We start from the raw sequence: 17,456 nt of genomic DNA on the forward strand, positions 1-17,456 counted from the left end.
AGGACGGTGGTGGAGAAAAGCTCTGCAGGGCCACAGCTCCTTCAAACACCAGGTCTTTGATGGAATTTGTGATCTTCCTTGGGAAGGAGAGTCCTAAACACCACAGTCTGGTCCATTTGTCTCCCCAGCCCATGCACTCTGCTCCTGAAAGCCCCATTCCCCACGTTGTTCAGCAGGTGGCTTGATTGCCCACCCCTGCTGTAGGGACGTGGGGTCGGAGCTGAGGAGCTGCCGATGTGTTGGTTGAGGAGCAGAGGGCTCTCCTGCAGTACCCAGGAGGTCTGGAGGCACGGACCTACTGGCAGTGGGTTCTTCTGGACAGATCTTTGCATTTACAAATTGGTGGTTACTTCATATAAGCCACAACCACATGTGGCTTATATGAAGTAACCTTCATGCTCCTGCACCACTTCATCTCATTTCTGCTTGAGGGTCCAGCCCCAGACCTACAGAAACACCCATGAAGAGTAAGGTGAGAGTCAAGCAGAGACGCAGATTGGCCGAATTGCTGGTGTGACTGCTCCTGTTGTGTTCACACTGGATATAATCAGTGCACATTATCCCTCTTCCAACACTACTACCACAGCTGGAAGCTGCAATCTACGTACAATATTTATTTTGCCCCGCTGCAGCATGCTCATGCCAGCTCCCAAATTAACGAATTGTGTGTGCTACTTCATAAAATGCAGCGATTCCACCCATCAGCCCTGGCGGGGGCCTCAATAAGCATCATGCAATCAACGGAGAGCAGTGGCAACACTATCAGGTAAGGGAGATGAAGCTGCTTTGCTATGTGTTGCTTTCATTCCTGCTGCCATGATGCTCACCAGCAAATGGGAACAGAGCAGTCCTACCAGGACTCGGAAACCAGCAGGGTTATTTATTATTATTTTTTATATTATTGTTTTACAAATAATAGATCTCCAATATTTAGGCCTGCTGGAAACTGCTGCCGCTCTTCTCTTCTCATGGGGAGAGTTGGTTTTACTCTCTGCCTCTGTTTTATGAAGGAAAGGGCAGTTTCTCACCCACATCCTCCCTTTCATGCCACTTCTTGCTTTTGCTGCAGCATCTGGTGGGTCGTGGCCCACATCTGCTGCTCTTCTCCTGACCCCTCTACCTATCCCATTTCCCCTGACCTCTGTACCTATCCCACAAGGGATGTTGCCTTCCCACAGATCTTGCCTACCTCCACAACAGGCAGCGGCAGCCTTGGCTTCTCCACGTAGTCCATCTAAACCCACCCTGACCATGGACGGACAGTGAGGTCCTGCCCCTGCCTGCCCATCTCCCCCAGCTCTCACCTCTCCCAGACCCTTAAAACAAAATGTTCGGAGCATCCTGGGAGCCTGGGTGGACCAAACTCAGGGTGTCTCTGAGGTAGAGCTAAGGATGCTCCAACCTTGGCCTTCCAACGTGCCTCCTGGTGCGATGTTCCCTGTCCTAGAGGTGAGCTGAGTGAAAGCCCATGTCACTGCAGGACACCCAGCTCTGCCTCAGTGCCCTCTGCTGCTCTTAAACTCCTTCAACCGCAGGTAATTAAGTCAATTTCAGCCTTTTTGGTGTGGATATAATTCACATTTAATCTGGCAATGGTTTACAACATCACAGATAATTATAGTGAAGAGGAAAAATCAATGTGTCCAGCATTACTGCAGCATAACAAACTCCAGGTCGGACTAAAAGAAGCCCAGTTTTGCAGTGGGCCCAAGGATCACTAAATCCAAGCTATTTTAGACTCAGAAAAAGATGGAGGATTGAATGGACTGGAATTTGTGTAAACAGAAATCAACCTCTTTGGTAGAAGCCCATCCTCTCCAATGCCAGCCACGAAAAAACAAACCCCCCAGAGGACTGACAAACTTAAGAAATTAAGCAGGTCTGTCTCCAAATTCATCCGTGTTGCATTCAGGTAAGTCAAAGAGGCAAACAGTGACGAGGAATTGGACTTTTCCAGATTATTTTGTTGTCCTTTTAATAGTCTAACGTAGCATTAGTAACATAGCTGGAACTGGAAAACATATATTATTTTATCTCAACACTATTCACTTAACTCTGTAGTTGTGCTTGAAAAAAAAACACCTTTTGCCATAAATATTGGGTTGTTCAAAACACTTTTTTCTGCTTGTGCTAGGTTACCTCTACAGTGCAACTGGGACTGAGCTAACATTTAAAACCATTTCTACCGCCACTTCTTGTGTTAAAAGGAGGTTTTGCTATAAAAACGCAAAGTTTTACTGCATTTAAAAAAAAAAAAAAAAGAAAAAAGCCCTACTGTCAGTTCAGTGTATTTCCACTGTCATCGGCAGAAGACATTCTCTGAGGTCCCTTTGAGTGGATTTCACTTTGGGTTAGAGGGAAATCTGCCGCTCGGCAGCTTCTTTCTCCTTCACAGGGTAAGAGCCAGGCTTTGAATGCAAAGCGACCTGGCTGGGAGCCAGGCACGCAGGCAGAGTAGTGTTCATGTATTTTTTATTATAATACAAAAGAAAAGTCAAGTTATATAACGTGGCCCTTTGTAGTGCAGCTTTCTTTTTAATCTGTAACAGACAAGAGGAGAATTGTGTCCTCGTTTAGGACTTCAGATGGTGAAGGATGTCTGACATCTGAAGCTGCAAGAAGTCACCTGGTATCTAGCCACTGCTTTCAGTGGTAGGGTGCATTTTTCTTGCACAGATGTGGAGTGTTTTGTCCAGATGCTTGATCGGAACCCACACCAAGCGCTGTAATTTGCGAAAAAGGAGTCCCTATCCTCTTGCTAAAAGCAGAATTGAAAATCACACTAAAGTAAAGTGAACTAAAAAACACAGCTGGATTGGTTGGACAGGTACGAAAGGATTAATCTCAACAGCAGCATTAGGATGTTTCCAGCACGCAGAAAGGAGAGAGTCGATGGCTATTTCAGACCAGGGCCCTGTGGGGCACCGTGTGCTGCTCCAGAGAAGGCACTGGGGATCAGGTGGGACCCTGGCACTGGCAGCCGACACACGCTGCGTTCCTCCTAGGGCTGTAACAAGGCCCGCTGCACCCTGGAAGAGCCGAGCTGCTAATCGCAGTCCTGGATATTGATGTAGACAAAGAGGGTGGAGGAGGAGTACGGGTCGCCGTTCTTGGTCAGGAGATGAATGTGGCGGTAACCTGGAAGCACAGACACAGATGGAGAGCGGCCTTTAGTCCGGTCGGAAAAACATTTCCTAACGTTTGCCAAGACCCTGCAGGAACATTTCCCCGTCTCTGAGAGCGCTTTGCTCCCTCTGTCCCACAGAACAGCTAGGTCAGAGAGGCATGGCTTTGAGCATTGTTAAAACACAACGTGTCCAAGGCCCCTGGTGACAAGCGTGTCCCCTCCCAGGAGTCAGCGTGCAACAGCTGCTCGGTAATTCATTTATCATCTTGTCCAGACACCAGAGCAAGGACCTGTCCTGACCCAAAGTGTTCTGGGCTCTGGACCTCCCATGTAGGACACTGGAGATACCCAAAGGCATCAGTGGGTGTGAGGAAGAGGGCAGAGGGCCTTACCTTGCTTCAGACTAGTGAAGGGAAGCGTATACTGCCCGATGAAGTCGTTCTTGGTAGACATGTCAAAGTCCTCCACCACAAAACGGACCAGGGCAAGTGCAGGGATCTCTATGTCAAACGTAAACTCTTCTTCCCACTTCGGGTTAAAGCCTGAGCGACACAGACAAGGACGGAGATCAGAGCTGCTCGCAGACAAGGAGGAAGGTAGGAGATGCTCACGAGCAAGAATGTTGGTCAGAGATGTTTGCAAATAAGGATGGGGACTTGGCCTGACTGGGAACCTAACCTGACCCAGGTCAGAGGTCTCAGGAGATGCTGAAACTTGTTCCCAACTCTGACACTGAATCGCTGCCTGGTATTAATTAATAAATCCTTCAGTTTAGGCTGCTCACTGCAGGCCTCAGCACCACATCCCCAGAAGGCAGCAGGGGGCAGAATGGGGCTGGACTCAGCCCTGCTCCAAAGGCTCTCACTGGCTGATACATGGATAAGACATCTTGGGTTGTGTTGGACCAGCAGCAGACTTTTACAGCCCCAGACCCGGGGGAAGTGGAGAAAACTGTGCCTTTGTGTTATGACAGCTCTCTGGGGCTTTATGTCTAAGGATCTTGTGATCCAGACTCACAAAGCAAACAAAATGACAACAGCCCCATCAAATGAGAGACAAAAAGCAAGCGCAGTGCTCTCCCACTAAGTCACTGCGGGTGCTCCCTGCAATTTCAACAAACCACTCCCCAGAAACAAACAGGAGAAGAGGACATCCTGTTTGAAACCCCAATGCCATCGGCACAGCCTGTGCACCACGGAGGCCCCAGGACAGCAAAACATCAGCTCAAGCCTGCCAGTCCTGGAGGGTCTGTGGATGACTCAGCAGGAGGCAGTGGTCTGTCAGCTGGCCCTGAAGGTGCTAGGAGGGTCTGTGACAGCACCATAGCAAAATAATTGGGTTGGGTTGTTGCAATTTATTTGGAATTTTGGGGCTACTCTCCCTTCAGCACCCCTTGAGCTCCCTTCCAGCATCTCTCTCGCCCCTCTCCAGGCAGCTGTGGGCTGGCCATGGAGATGTGCTAAGCAGCCCTGAGGAATAAGCCTGGCAGGTCTAAAATGTTCCTTAGCCTCCACTCGAGACATTCTAAAAATCATTGTAGGCAAAGGAAATGACCATGAGCTTTAGGAGCCAGGCCAGATTTACTCAAACAGGAAAGGAGGAAAAGGGAAACAATGTCAGCAGAGAGGAAAATATGCGTTGCCCTTCTAGTGCTGGGCTTTTGCTTCACGCAGAAAAGCAGTGCGTGCATGTGTCTGGGTATACCTATGTGTCTGTCTGTCTGGAGGAGGGGGAGGTCTGATTTCTCAGACTCCTACTGCCTTGTCTTCCCACGGAAGAGAGGGCTGAACCTGCCCTCTGCTGTCTCTGCCACAGTATTCAGCCCCTGAAAGACTGGATCACTTGCCCAGACAGCGTGGACAATTTCCATCCTTTAAGATACTCAGAATCCATCTAGGCAATACAGTGAACAACGTGAGTTAACTTAGGTCCTGTTTTGGACCTCCCTTCCAACCTCACTCTTTCATGAGTTTGTGGCTCTTTCTAAATAAAATCAGCCTCACCAGAGGCCTTCTCTGGGAAGATCTTGGTGGGAAACTTTGTGTCCCAGGTCAGATCCAGCTGCATGGAGGTAAAGAGCACTTCCAAAGCTCTGGGTCTGCAGATTTGGCAGCCAACCTAAAAGCAATTCACCTGGCTGATGTTTTACAGGTAATTTCTATCTCCAAACACCTCAGACAGAGAAGAGACGGAAAAAACCCTGAAAGAAATGCCCCATGGGGACAGTTTGTGGGGCTAGCTGTATAACCAGGGTCACTGCACTGAACTACACCAACAGCATCTGATGGATCTGCTTAGGGTGAGCCAGCTCGGGTGCATCTGGGCAGGCCTGGCCACAGGGCAGCAGGTCTTGATGAGGAACACACTGCTACACAAAACCAAAGAATTACTGCCCCAGGGGTCACGGCATGAAAGAAAATCCCTTACCGTTGTTTTCAATGACTCTGGTCTGCTTCTTGTTGTTATCCTGTTGGACGCCATGGATCTCAATCGTTACCTTGGGATCGACGATGGAGTTTTTGCTTTTGTTTACCTTGGGCAGCTGCTGGCCAGAGATGATCTGTGGAGGAAACAGAGGAAAAGGTCAGAACATCGGTAGGAGAGGGGGTTCCCTGACAAACATCCCTCTCCTTCTCCAGGAGCACAGGACTTGTTGCTGGTGTTGGTCTTTTAGAGCCAACACTGTGACATTCTTCAGAGGAAGCTGTCAGGAGCTAAAGCACCTCATGAACGCTGCTGCAGTGCAGCCAGCTGGTCTGGGTCAGGGAAAAGTCAACTCCTGTCTCTCCCCAAAATGATCAGACGATACTTGGAAATAACAGCAGTGACTGTTGACTGCCTGTCTATAAAATGCCTGTGTGTTCCTGTAGGGTGAATACTGTCATTAACCTCTACTGCTGACAAATATTAAACGTGAGCGAGTCCCTGGAAGATGACAGCCCATGCAGGACTGAAGCGGAGACACTGGCAGTGGGAAATGAGTAGGGCCGGGATAACATTGCCCACGTGGGACCAGGAGAAGGCACAACCTATACCCCCCCCCAAAAAAAATGGATGCTACTAAGATAAGTTTCCGACTTCTATTCTTACTTTAAGCAGAAGCTTCTTCTTTGTCCCCCATGTTCCTTCTGTGATGGATTTTGGATTGAATTTGGTTTGTTCATCCCGGAGGAATTCCGGCTTTAAGACATACCCAGAAAACCCATTGTCCTGGAACCGACCCTGGTAGACATCCATTTCTGTGCCTGCTGTCTGGAAATTTAGGGCAACTGCAAAATAAACAAATAAATTCAGTCACTTTCAGATAAATCAATGATAGTATACCAATTCTGTTCACATGAAATTACATTTCATGGACATAACCATTGACTTTTCCATGCTGCAAAGATCAGTGATAACCTCTGACCCCCAAAGCCTGCTTCCCCTGAGGATTTCTTCCATTCAGAGATGTTAGAGGCAGAAGGAGCCATGGTAGCTACCTCAGTTTTCTTCCTACCTACGACAGGATCAAAAAATGTCCTGCACTGAATTCACGTCACCTGGTTGAACAACCACATCTTTCACATAAACCCATTCATGAAGCCACAGATCATTCGCAGATCGTTTCTCTAGCTACTTAACCTCATTATAAGACCTATTTTCCAGCCCAAACACACCTATTTCCATTTGCCACCCTCAGGGACCTCTGCTGGTTACACTACAGAGCTCCTCACAGTCTGAAATCCTTATGCAGTCCAGTAGAGAAACTGTGATCAAATCACCTCTTTATTGTCCTTTGCCCAAAATAGATCAAACCTCACAGTTCTCCTAACACCAGGCAGATTTTCTGTAACCTTTCGAATTAGCCCCTATCTTTTTAAAAGCATTGATGTCAAATCTGGAAGCAGTGTCTGTGAACAGTTTCATTAATACCACAAATGGAGGGCACACAGATCCCAGAGCCTGCTCAGTTCTCCCCTGATTTCCCCAAGGTGATGTTAACCTCTTTAGCCACTTCTAAAGAAGCCCAGCTTTATCCTGGGCCTTAGTCCTACATACGCTGCACCAGGTTTTCTGAATGAAAGCTACAAGATAATTCACTTAGCAGGCTGCAGGACCTTTTCATCACATCTCTGAGACATGAGAATGCCATCAGGGCTTCAGTATCCCAGGAGCAAACTAGAGGCACTGCTTTGACTACTGGAAAGATCTCAGGCCACAGCTTGTCCCTTTTGGTACGGCCCTCCTCTAGGGCTTGAGAGATCTGAGTTTGATCTGAGGTGTTCAAGTAAAGGTTGGACGTGGTGCTTGGGGACATGGCTTAGTGGTGACATTGGTGGTAGGGGGATGGTTGGAGCAGATGATCTTGGAGGGCTTTTCCAACCTTAATGATTCTATGACCAAACCAGCCAGGTTGACCCCCTCCAAGCTCCCAGTTGCACCCACCGATCTGGCAGCCAACGTTCCACAAGTCGATGGGGTTGTAGTTGGAAGAATCTGTCCTCCACCCGGCAGGGTAGATCCGGCTCAGGTGCCTGATGTTGTGATGAATAAAACTGTTTCCTTCAGGAAAAATAAATAAATAAATAAAAATATTCCTTTCAGTGATGGGCCTGCTTTTCTTTGATGCTGCTGTTTATAGCCCTGTTCTGTCCAGTGACTCTGGCCTGCATAAAGTGCCCTTCTTGGTGACAACCTCCGTGACATTAAGTCACTCCCACTGTTTCTCAAAATGATATGGATGGCCAAGGAGACCATGACCTAGATCTCTAGGGATGCCTCTTTCTCATGCCTAACCACCACTAGCTGTCACTTTATGGGGGGCTGGAAGAGAGGATGGCCTTCTGCCAGAATATACGTACCAGACTCCTGGGCTAGTTTCAGAGCTTTGCTCTCCGTGAACGATGACATCTCGTAGAAAGCCCGAGGGTGGCTGGGGTCCTCGAAGCCATTGAAATGAACACTCTTGCAGTAGACAACTGTGTCTGACAGCTCCTTGGCCAGCTTCAGGGTGTCACTCTAAAAGAAGGAGCAAGAGGTTTGTGGGGAGCTTCTGCAGTCCTACTCAAGAGTAATGGTTCTGTTTTGTTTAGGATCACTGGGGCTTTTATTTTCCATTGACTTCAGATGGAAAATATGCCCGTGATGACTTGGGGCTCCCCTAGGCAGAATGCTAAAGGGGCAGCCTGCCCTTGCTACGTCCTTTTCCCTGCATGCAGAGTGCTAATCCCTCCTCTCACACCTTCAGAGGTAACGCTACCGGCACGTTTCACCAGCCCATACTGGCCTGTCCAGTGATATCACTGACTTCCCAAGTGCTGCCACCACAAATATTTCATTTCATCTGGGTTGTCCCTCCTGCATTCATTCACACGCCGTTATGTGAATGACTATTTCACCTTGGCTATTACAGCTCACAAGTGATTAGGGATATAAACGCAGACAGAACCTATTCGGCCTGTATTGGTGAGCTAAGAGGGGATTTCACACAGGAGGCGCTTTGCTGTCCCAGCACCCCTTGTTGCATGGTGTCCTACAGATGAAATTTCTCAATTTTTGTTGGTGGGAGACCCTTTCTGCTGCTTTCTGCATTATCATTTGTAATTCAGCATCAGTGGCTGTCGCCAGTTGCTAAACCTGACAACTGAGCCTTAGCAATGAACTGGTCTGAACATACTGTCCTGGTGCCAGGTATGCAGACCTGGAAACAGAGAGAAGGGAAAGATGTTTGGGCACCCCCAGACCTTGGGCTTTTTTATCTTCACTTAGGAAGTTCTCACAGTGCTTTGGTGCCAACGACTCCACAGCTTTGATGCAAGGGTGAAGTGGGAGCCACCAGCTCCCACCAAAGGCAAGAAAAGAAAATGAGTCTTCACAATTATACACACTTTTGATCACAGATCAGCGAAGGAAATAAAGCCCTCAAAGGGTGGGCATATCAGCGAGGGAAAGCATATATCAGACCAGATTCAGAGGCAATGTCAATCCACTTTGTCATAAGTGGGGCTGAATGCATTTATGTCACCCGTGAACCTGGTCCAAAAGGGATATGTCCTTCACAATGACCTGCAGTCTGGAAAAGTAAGTGTCCTCACGTGACGGAGCAAAACTGCTTTAGCTGAGAACGTATCAAAAGTATATTTCTATTGTTTTTGTTTGTTTTCAAGCATGGTTCAAAGCGCACCTAGAAGGTGGTTTGCCAACATAAGGCATAGGATCAGCTAACAAGACCAGACCTCCTGATGCAGGATTTCAAAGCCTTCTGCAATACACAAAGATCTAATTTATAGCCTTTCTGCCTTTCCAGGTCTGCCCCTTTCAGGGATTCAGTTACTTTTTTTTACTTACCTTCCCCTTCTGCTGCACCTTTGTCTTTACAGATTCATCTTCTATTTCAGCTGCTTCATCTTCATCAGAGACATCCTCAGCCTCCAGGTTGTTGTTCCCATTTGTGGGGTCCTCCTGTCTGCTCAGCTTCTTGCCTTTCACAAGGATCTTCCCTTTCAGTTGCTGCACAAAGAGAAGTGGACAAAATAGCTGGCGATTAGCAGACATGGCACCAGAACACATAAAGGATCTCGCAGGTGAAGTGTTAGGGCACGGACACCCTAGGGAAGAGTTCCCAAACCAGACCACTGACACCATACCACTGACATGACCCAGTGCTTGTGCAAGCTCAGACTGTGGGAGGAAAGCTGAAGCCTGGAGAGGGCTGACTGAACCCAAACGGTGCTGCAGCAATCCTGGCAGCAGGGAGCAGTAGTATTGCCTGGATTGAATCTCCAAGTGAATGGGTTACGCCTCAAAAATCAAATAATTCAGCCCAGGAGCAGCCCTAGATTCTGCAGCTTCCAGTGAAGTCAGTGGGAGATTTGCTGCCACGTGTGTGGTACTGCTGGCTATGGAGGGTGCTACTTATTCCAGGAAAAAGGCGATCTCAGGTTTAGCCACTGCAGTCCCTTTACTCGTGTAGCATGGCCCCTCTTCTCCCAGCACCATCCTAAATTTGCCCCTTCCACATCTGCAAAAGCAACAAGCCCCACTGCTCTCAAATGACAGGCCTGTGGAAAACCAAGGATCTTTTTAAAAACAACACAGGCATTTTCGAAGAACGCTATTCCCCTTCTGTGGCTGCAAGCAAATTGCATCGTGTCTCCGCGGAGACCAGCACAGCTCCTCACGGACCCGCTACACCGTGGATGAAACTTGGTTTGAGCCGAAATCTGGCACCGGCACCTGAAGCAGCAGCCAAGAGGATTTTTCTTCATCTACCACAAATGATCTGTTTACGCTGGGGCACTTTCCCTGTCATTCAAAAGCTGCACAGAGGCAGCTGGGAGAAATGTACCAGTTTCTGGAAATAAAAGGCCCAAAGGAGCGTTCAGAACACAGCATCCTCCTCCTCCCCGTCCCCATCCCCAAACCACCCTCCAGCCACCCTGCTCCTCAGCCTTCTTCCTGGCTGAGCTGTGTCCAGGCAATGCTTTGAGTGCCCCAGCCTGGAGGGGTTGCACTGGGGACAGTTGTAGGGGGACACAGAGAAGTCCCTCTGGTCCTTCACGGGCTGCAGATAGCATCCTGCTGTACTCTATATTCTTACCTGCCTCTGCTTTCTAACGTCCCATGAGAAAACTTATCACCTCATCTCACCGTTCAGCAGTAGGGAATTCGGGACAAAATGTCTTTGGGGCAGGCTGCTTGATTACCAACAGAGATACCAGCCCTTTCTAAGCTTTTACAACTCCAGACAAAATGTGTCTGCAGAAGCTGCCAGTGATAAACATTGCCCTCCCTCATTTACCGTGGATATTAGGAAGCAAAGTCCTAAATTTGAGTGCTTATCCCTTTACAAAGGTTTTAAATAAGCTGACAAACACGGAAACAAACACTCACAAGCACTTGTTCCTACCCTCTGGGTTCCTCTTCATGTGACATTAAGTATTTCTAGCCTGAGGGGAGAGACACTCAGCTCATCAGTTCAGCTCTGCTGAGCAGATCCCTTGTCTTAGGAAGAAGCATTAGCTGAAATGCTCAATAAATACTCTCCAAGTAGGCCATAAAGCTATTCCAATTGCCAGTGGCAAGCCTGAACTTGAATATAACTTAGGAAAATGGGAAAAGCTACAAGGATGCAGGACTCCACTGAGAACGTATAGTGTAGTTGAGTAAATGCAGCTCTTTCACTTCCTTGTGTACCTTGTAAATCATGTTGCCTTTGTTCTCCAGAAGTAGAGTTCCTGCTCTCTCATCTTTTCTATGGCACACCAAAGCAAGCTCAGCTCTGCACATGAGATGGTTCTGACACAAGGCTTTGCTCCCTTAGGGACATGGCAACTATCTGATGTTCTGTTCTTTATCAGGAGCAAAGCTTTTAAGAGCAGAGTTTAAAAGATCTGCACACATGCAATTATTTTACCTGAGGGTTTCCTGCCCTGCTAGCAGCCCAAAGGCCATGGCAAGATCTGATTTCCAGTCTTGGTCTCAGTGGGAGTGTCAGACTCTTAACAGAAACCACTTCTACAAACTTTCTATGGCTTCACACCTCCTTTAGAGTCAACAAATAGAACTGAACACTCCTAAGATGTGATTCACCTGGTCTATTTAGACAACCACTTGGGACCACACCTCCAATGCCCCTGACCATATTAACTAGTTGTAAAACGGAGCCCAAAGTGGCATGCTCAGGTACGTGGATATACTAAGAACTGCCACCTTAGGAGATATCCATCTCCCCAGATTTCTGAGAAGCTGTGAGGATTAACGTGTTCACGTTCATGAAGAGATGCACAGACCAGGAGCACTTTTTCCTATCACGTCTCCATCTGTGGATGTCTTTCAGAGCAGCTGTAGCCTGAGGTGTTGCAGCTTTTACAATGAGTAGCACCACAAGCTAAAAAAAGTCTCAGAAAAAAAAAGGGAGGGGAAGAAGCACATTATTGAAGGAGATTTTGAGAGATTTAGATCAGTTGTGCCTTACTGCTGTTATATTGGAAGCAGTTGCTGAGCTGAATGGCTCAAGGTGATGTTGAATGGGGGCGCTGGGCTCAGTAGTGGATGTGATGGAACAACTGGTGGGACACGGGAGGTGTGGGATGGCTGAGACCCCAGCCACTGCACTGGGGCTCTCACCTGGGGGGCTCGTGGTCCAAAGGGTCACCCACCAAAGCAGGTCTGTTAAGCCCAAAGCCATCCTCATGGTGAAGGGTGTCCAACAGCAAAGAGTTGGAGAGCTCTTGGATATGCTTGACATGCTGATTAGTAGCATGTGATGTTGGCAGCTATTTTAGTCTCATTCCAACACTGTTTTTTGCATCATTTCTAGCTGGTATGCAAGGACAGGGGGAAAGGGCCCTGGCAGACCCCTGTGCAGGTCAGGAATCAGGCAAAAAGGCCTGATAAATAAACAAGCAGCAGCAAAGATTGGAGCAGCTCTTCCCTACAACTCTGGCACTGACCTGAAGCTTTCCTGGAACCTTTTTTTTTTTGTAGCTTTTGGCCTTTTATCCTATAGGCCTTTAATTTATTATTGGGACCTAAAGACAGCAGCTTGGGGGAGGTATTTAGATGCTCTGTGTAGCCCAATACTCTGTTCCTAAATGGGACCTAATAAACCAGATGCCTGCCTTGTGCTGCACTGTGAATTGTTAGTGTAAATACAAACAGTGTTGGTCTTTTAATTACTGACATTGCTCTGCGAACACACCATGCAGCAATGCTTTGCCTGTTTTTATTTATAGCCTTTCAGAGCTCTTCCCAGAGGTGGATCCCACCCTTTTTCTAAGACAAAATACCTCAGGCTTCCTCATGCCAGCTGCACAAGGAAGTGGAAACTCCAAGGGGTTTCTTGTTGTTGTTTTTTTGTTCTTAATGTTTCGGCTTCAATGTATTTTCCACAAACATACTCTCCTAGTTCACGTGGCAGGAAAGTGGAGGAAAAGTAACAGAGGAAAAAGGATATGTTTTACTACCTTGACATTTTTTCTCCCTTTAAACTAAATGGATCAGTCCCTCCACTGGAGCGTATCAGCCCAGCTCCATGCACTAACGTAGATCTGGGCCCTTTTGTTCCAGCTGGGGCCACGTGTCCATCTGGGCAAGCAAAGCAGGAGGTTAGATGAGCACAAGAATGGGAAAAACATCTTTGGGAAGCTGGGGTCGTTCCCTTATACACACGCATCACACATTTCTTTCCCTGGTGTTTCTCGTTTCTTTCTTCATATCATTCCTCTGGTCACAAGGCAGTGTTTTGAAAAGCCATCAGCAGCTTTCCTGATCCTACGCTGACGATAAATAACAAGCCAGCACGTAACGCTGAAGACTGATTTTCCAACCCAGTAACAGCCTGCGGAGACCTGTTTCCATGCTGGGTGTAACCTCATCCTGGGAGAGTCACTTCTTCACTGGAGGCAACTTGTCTGTGCCAGTGCAAAGGTCCTGCTGAAGCAGCACTATTAAATATTATGATTCATCCTAATTCATTGCTCTGGTACCTAGGGACTAACCCAGATCAACTTCACCCTGCAGCAGGCATTGTATCAAGTGAGGCACAGCACTCCCAGACAAAAGGGGAAAGTCAGAAAGAAAAAAATGGAGATGGGGAACAAGTACAGAAGATATTTTGGGTGGCTCATTTCCCTCCCCTACCTCCCCTGCTGACTGCCAGCTTTATCCCACCCACAAACTGCTTCCAGCTCCGGCTAGGCATTCTCCTCCAATTTGGGGAAAATTATTTCTTTTGCAAAGAAAGGCGATTTAAAAGGAACAGCAGATATTCACACACATAAAAGTCTGGTTCTGAAAAGTGCTTAGGAGAGAAAAAAAGAAAGCAAACTCTAACCCAAACTGTACAAACAGATGAAAAGGTTAACCTTTTGGCTTCTTCTTTGGAAAAAAAAGTTCTTTTATATATATATATGTATATGAAGATTCCATTTCCACTTTTTTTTTCTAATTGCCTGGTAATGACATCAATGCAGTGGTACGCTGTTAAGAGCTGTATATCTCCTTCCCCCAGAAGGGCTGCCCTGATTCACAGCCATCATAGTGGTACCTGTCCTCCACACAATCTCCCACCTCCCCTTGTCCCCCTAGGACATCTCCCCAGTAAGCCCATCCCCTCTGCCATGCCACGCCACACCATTCTCAGCAGAAGGACATCTCACATCCAATTTTAGGCCACTTGTGCTGAATTTCTCCTTGGGTTTCAAGAGGCAAGCAATCTCAGCTGTCCTTTCAGCCCTCATGACTTCCTAATCAGCAGTTTGGATCTCCACGGTAGTGTACCTGAGGCACTAAAGGAGGAGGGAAGTGTATGCTACATCCCTCAACACCGAGCAAAATGCCTCACCTACCATGAAATCAGGCAGTGCCCAGACTTGCTGGATCAAAAACACCGAGACAATTTGTAGTCACTTCTTGTGGAGCTAATCTTCCCTTCATGTGCAGCAACCTGCCTGTGCTTCAGAGGATTAGCCCGAATGAGGCTGTATTCAGGTTTGGGGTGTGGGAGCAGATACAAGATAGATCCACAAGACTCAGCTCCCTTACATCCTCTCCTCATGGGATTAAGGAAATTGCCTAGCCTCAGTAAATGGACCAGGAATGTCCTCAGTGCCTCGGGAATGTCTCCTGTGAAATCTCGCACAGCAAACAAGGAGCAAGAGGTCATTTTGGAGCTTGATGTGCAGAAGCTATTTCTAGCTACTCCTATTTCCTATTCCACCACTGTTCACAAACAAGCTCTGTTCCTCAGCAAGTGTAGTTCCCACCACCCCTCAGGCATATAGTCCCCCAGCTGGCACCCAGCAAGAAGACAGACCTTGCTCTTATCCCACCTTCAGAGGGCAGAAAGTGCTAGAGTGGCCTTGCTCACCTCTGGGGACGGGAACTGCGATTTGCTTCCATCGACCGGGGCCACCAAGAGCATGTCCTGCAGGATCGTCGTCATGTGCTGAGCCATGACCTTCTGCTGGTCGAGGCTGCAGTGGTTCTCCAGGGAGATGATGACAGGGTATGGTGAGGTCTAGGACAAGACATAACATCCATCATCAGTGAACTCGGTAAATTCACCGGTCTATAGCAATTGATATAAAACCTCTGTGTTGTTTGCTCTGGAAATGAGTGTGTCAATGGCAGGGACAAAAAATGGAATAATTCAGATGTGTGTGATAGCTGCTCAGATCTATGCTGATGCCTTCCAGAAATGGTAATCCAATGGACACAGCAGCAGGCTGGACCAGGATGCCTGCTTTGGGCTTGCCAGAGCAGTTTGGTGAGGCTCCCTGTGTCTCCATTCTCCGCTTGCACCATAGGTTGAACACCTCTTGCCTCACAGAAAGACTGGGAAGGGAGCTTTGCAAGTCCCTGAGTTTGTTCAGATCCTTAAGTGATCTGAATCCTTCCTCCTTTCCTGCACAGGACTAATGTGGTTCCCTGAAGCCCCCCAGACATTCTGTGTGCTGAAGGTATTGCTTTGCCACTACCTAAGAGCCCCAAGGGAAACTTGGGTCTGGTTCTCAAGTCAAGTGCACTGAAGGAAAATAGCAAAAAGAGCAGTCAGTCTGGACAAACCCAAGGATTTTTAAAGGCTGCTAGCCCAGGACTGCCATTCCAGAGTCTAGACCTGCTCGTTCCTTTTAAACCTGAGCAGAAACTGTCCTTCGCACGACTCCCTCCAAGGCGCACACACTTAATTCCTGCAAACTAGGGACAGACCCTGAGACGTCAAAGCCAAGCAAATCCAAAGCTCATTTGCATTTTCTACCAGGTATATTCAAGATGTTGGACGTTATTTTCATTGCAGTGGGATCCAGTATCCAGCTGTGCTGGTACAGATTTAAACTCATCCCCTGGCAGTGCCTTATCTCACCAATGACTTTCAGGAACAGATCTCTGCAGAAAGCAGAACAAGGATGCCTAGACGGAGGGACATATTCTACTCATAAGAAAAGTTAAAGTCAAGTCTTCATTCTTTACGCTCTCTACTGGAAGGGCAGAGATCTGCTATCGGTCTTGAACTGTGTAATATGAGAAATCTTAGAGGGTCCCAGGTCTCTCGTCCTTACTTTGAAAGCATAGTTCTTGATGGCCTTAATGACATCGCTGAAGAGGATCTTGGAGGTGAGGGTGTAGCCATGATAAATGATGGGTTCCGAGTTAGGGCCGTCCCAGCAGTCCAGCTCCACACAGCGGCAGCCTTTGGTGAGGGCTCTGGAAACAAAGAAGGGACCTGGTTGGGTTTTAAACCTTTGGCTCTGTCTCAAAGTGAGAGTGGATCGGCCACAGGTATTGCCTGGGAAGGTTGATGGGAAGTTCAGGGAGAAAAGGAGAAAAGAGGAGCTTGGAAAAACAGGAAAGCAGATGGAATAAGGATGGGACCAGGAGAGCTCGGAGCTGACAAAGAGAGCTTAAGGTTGAGCAAGGAAAGAACACTGGGATCTCAGAAAGAAAGTCATGAAAGTAAAGACTATCCAAAGAAGGAGACATTGTAAGAGCCAGATGAGAAAGGGCACTCATGTCTGTGCCCAGAGTCTTTTCCCCAAGATGGTGAAGAGAAGAGAAAATCAAGAGTGGTTAGATTGGAAGAAAGATAGCCTTAAAAAATAGCTCGTGAAGGCTGGATGATGTGCCTTCTTCCTCTGGACGGATAAGACACAAGGGATGGATCCACAGGGATGTCAGGGAGGGAGACAGAGAAACTCAGTCACAGCTGGGGAGACTGCTGAGGACCAGTTTCCCAAACAGAATCTACAGATTGAGTTCCCCTTTGAAACTCCCCCTTCTACATACCCATACTCTTATTTTCATTTATTTTCAAATAGAGGTTCCCCCTGTAAAGACTTACCTGCCTAGGAAGTGATCTTTTTTCTTTTACATACATTTCACGTAACACATCTTCTTTAACTCATTGCAATAAGAATCACGGGATTTATTTATTTTACAGCCAGAATGTAATTTTGTAATGTTATGATACTGTAATAGGAATCTAAACAGCTACTTTCAGTAGTTTGTGCCAGATTTCACTCTCTACCCCTTCAAGCTTGTGACTCAAGATAGCCATTATTCCCTGGTAATCAGATAAATCATATACAAAGACAGAATTACAGTCATTGACTTGCTTATAAGGAAACACTGTCTCACTTGATAAAAGCACAGGTGACAACAGAAGCAAGATAAGGTGTTTGTGCAAGTTAATAAAGGCCACTGAAAACATCTGGCCGTGAGACGTCAGACAGCAGTCACTGTTAAAGGCAAAAGCAGGCAACACTTACTGTTCTGTCCAGGGATTATGTGGGAGCAGCTAAACAGCTAGAGAGACCAGGCAGAAGATTCCTGATCACTCACACCACTG

The 17,456-nt window shown here is 47.4% G+C and overlaps 1 protein-coding gene across 1 annotated transcript in view; it reads right to left on the minus strand.

Moving 5' to 3' along the window:
• Positions 1 to 2,134: 2,134 nt before the first annotated feature.
• PLCD1 (phospholipase C delta 1) overlaps positions 2,135 to 17,456 on the minus strand; it is a 44,384-nt gene continuing 29,062 nt past the window's right edge. The window contains exons 7-15 of the mRNA XM_084306669.1: positions 16,171 to 16,315; positions 14,979 to 15,128; positions 9,455 to 9,616; positions 7,969 to 8,125; positions 7,553 to 7,669; positions 6,218 to 6,396; positions 5,555 to 5,687; positions 3,520 to 3,669; positions 2,135 to 3,138 (exon numbers count right to left, since the gene is read on the minus strand). Coding sequence (XP_084162795.1) covers positions 3,047 to 3,138; positions 3,520 to 3,669; positions 5,555 to 5,687; positions 6,218 to 6,396; positions 7,553 to 7,669; positions 7,969 to 8,125; positions 9,455 to 9,616; positions 14,979 to 15,128; positions 16,171 to 16,315 — 1,285 coding nt within the window. The 3' untranslated portion in view covers positions 2,135 to 3,046. The remainder of the gene's footprint in view (positions 3,139 to 3,519; positions 3,670 to 5,554; positions 5,688 to 6,217; positions 6,397 to 7,552; positions 7,670 to 7,968; positions 8,126 to 9,454; positions 9,617 to 14,978; positions 15,129 to 16,170; positions 16,316 to 17,456) is intronic.

This window comes from Netta rufina, assembly GCF_964035555.1.
Source record: "Netta rufina genome assembly, chromosome: 2".
Taxonomy (NCBI): Eukaryota; Metazoa; Chordata; class Aves; order Anseriformes; family Anatidae; genus Netta; species Netta rufina.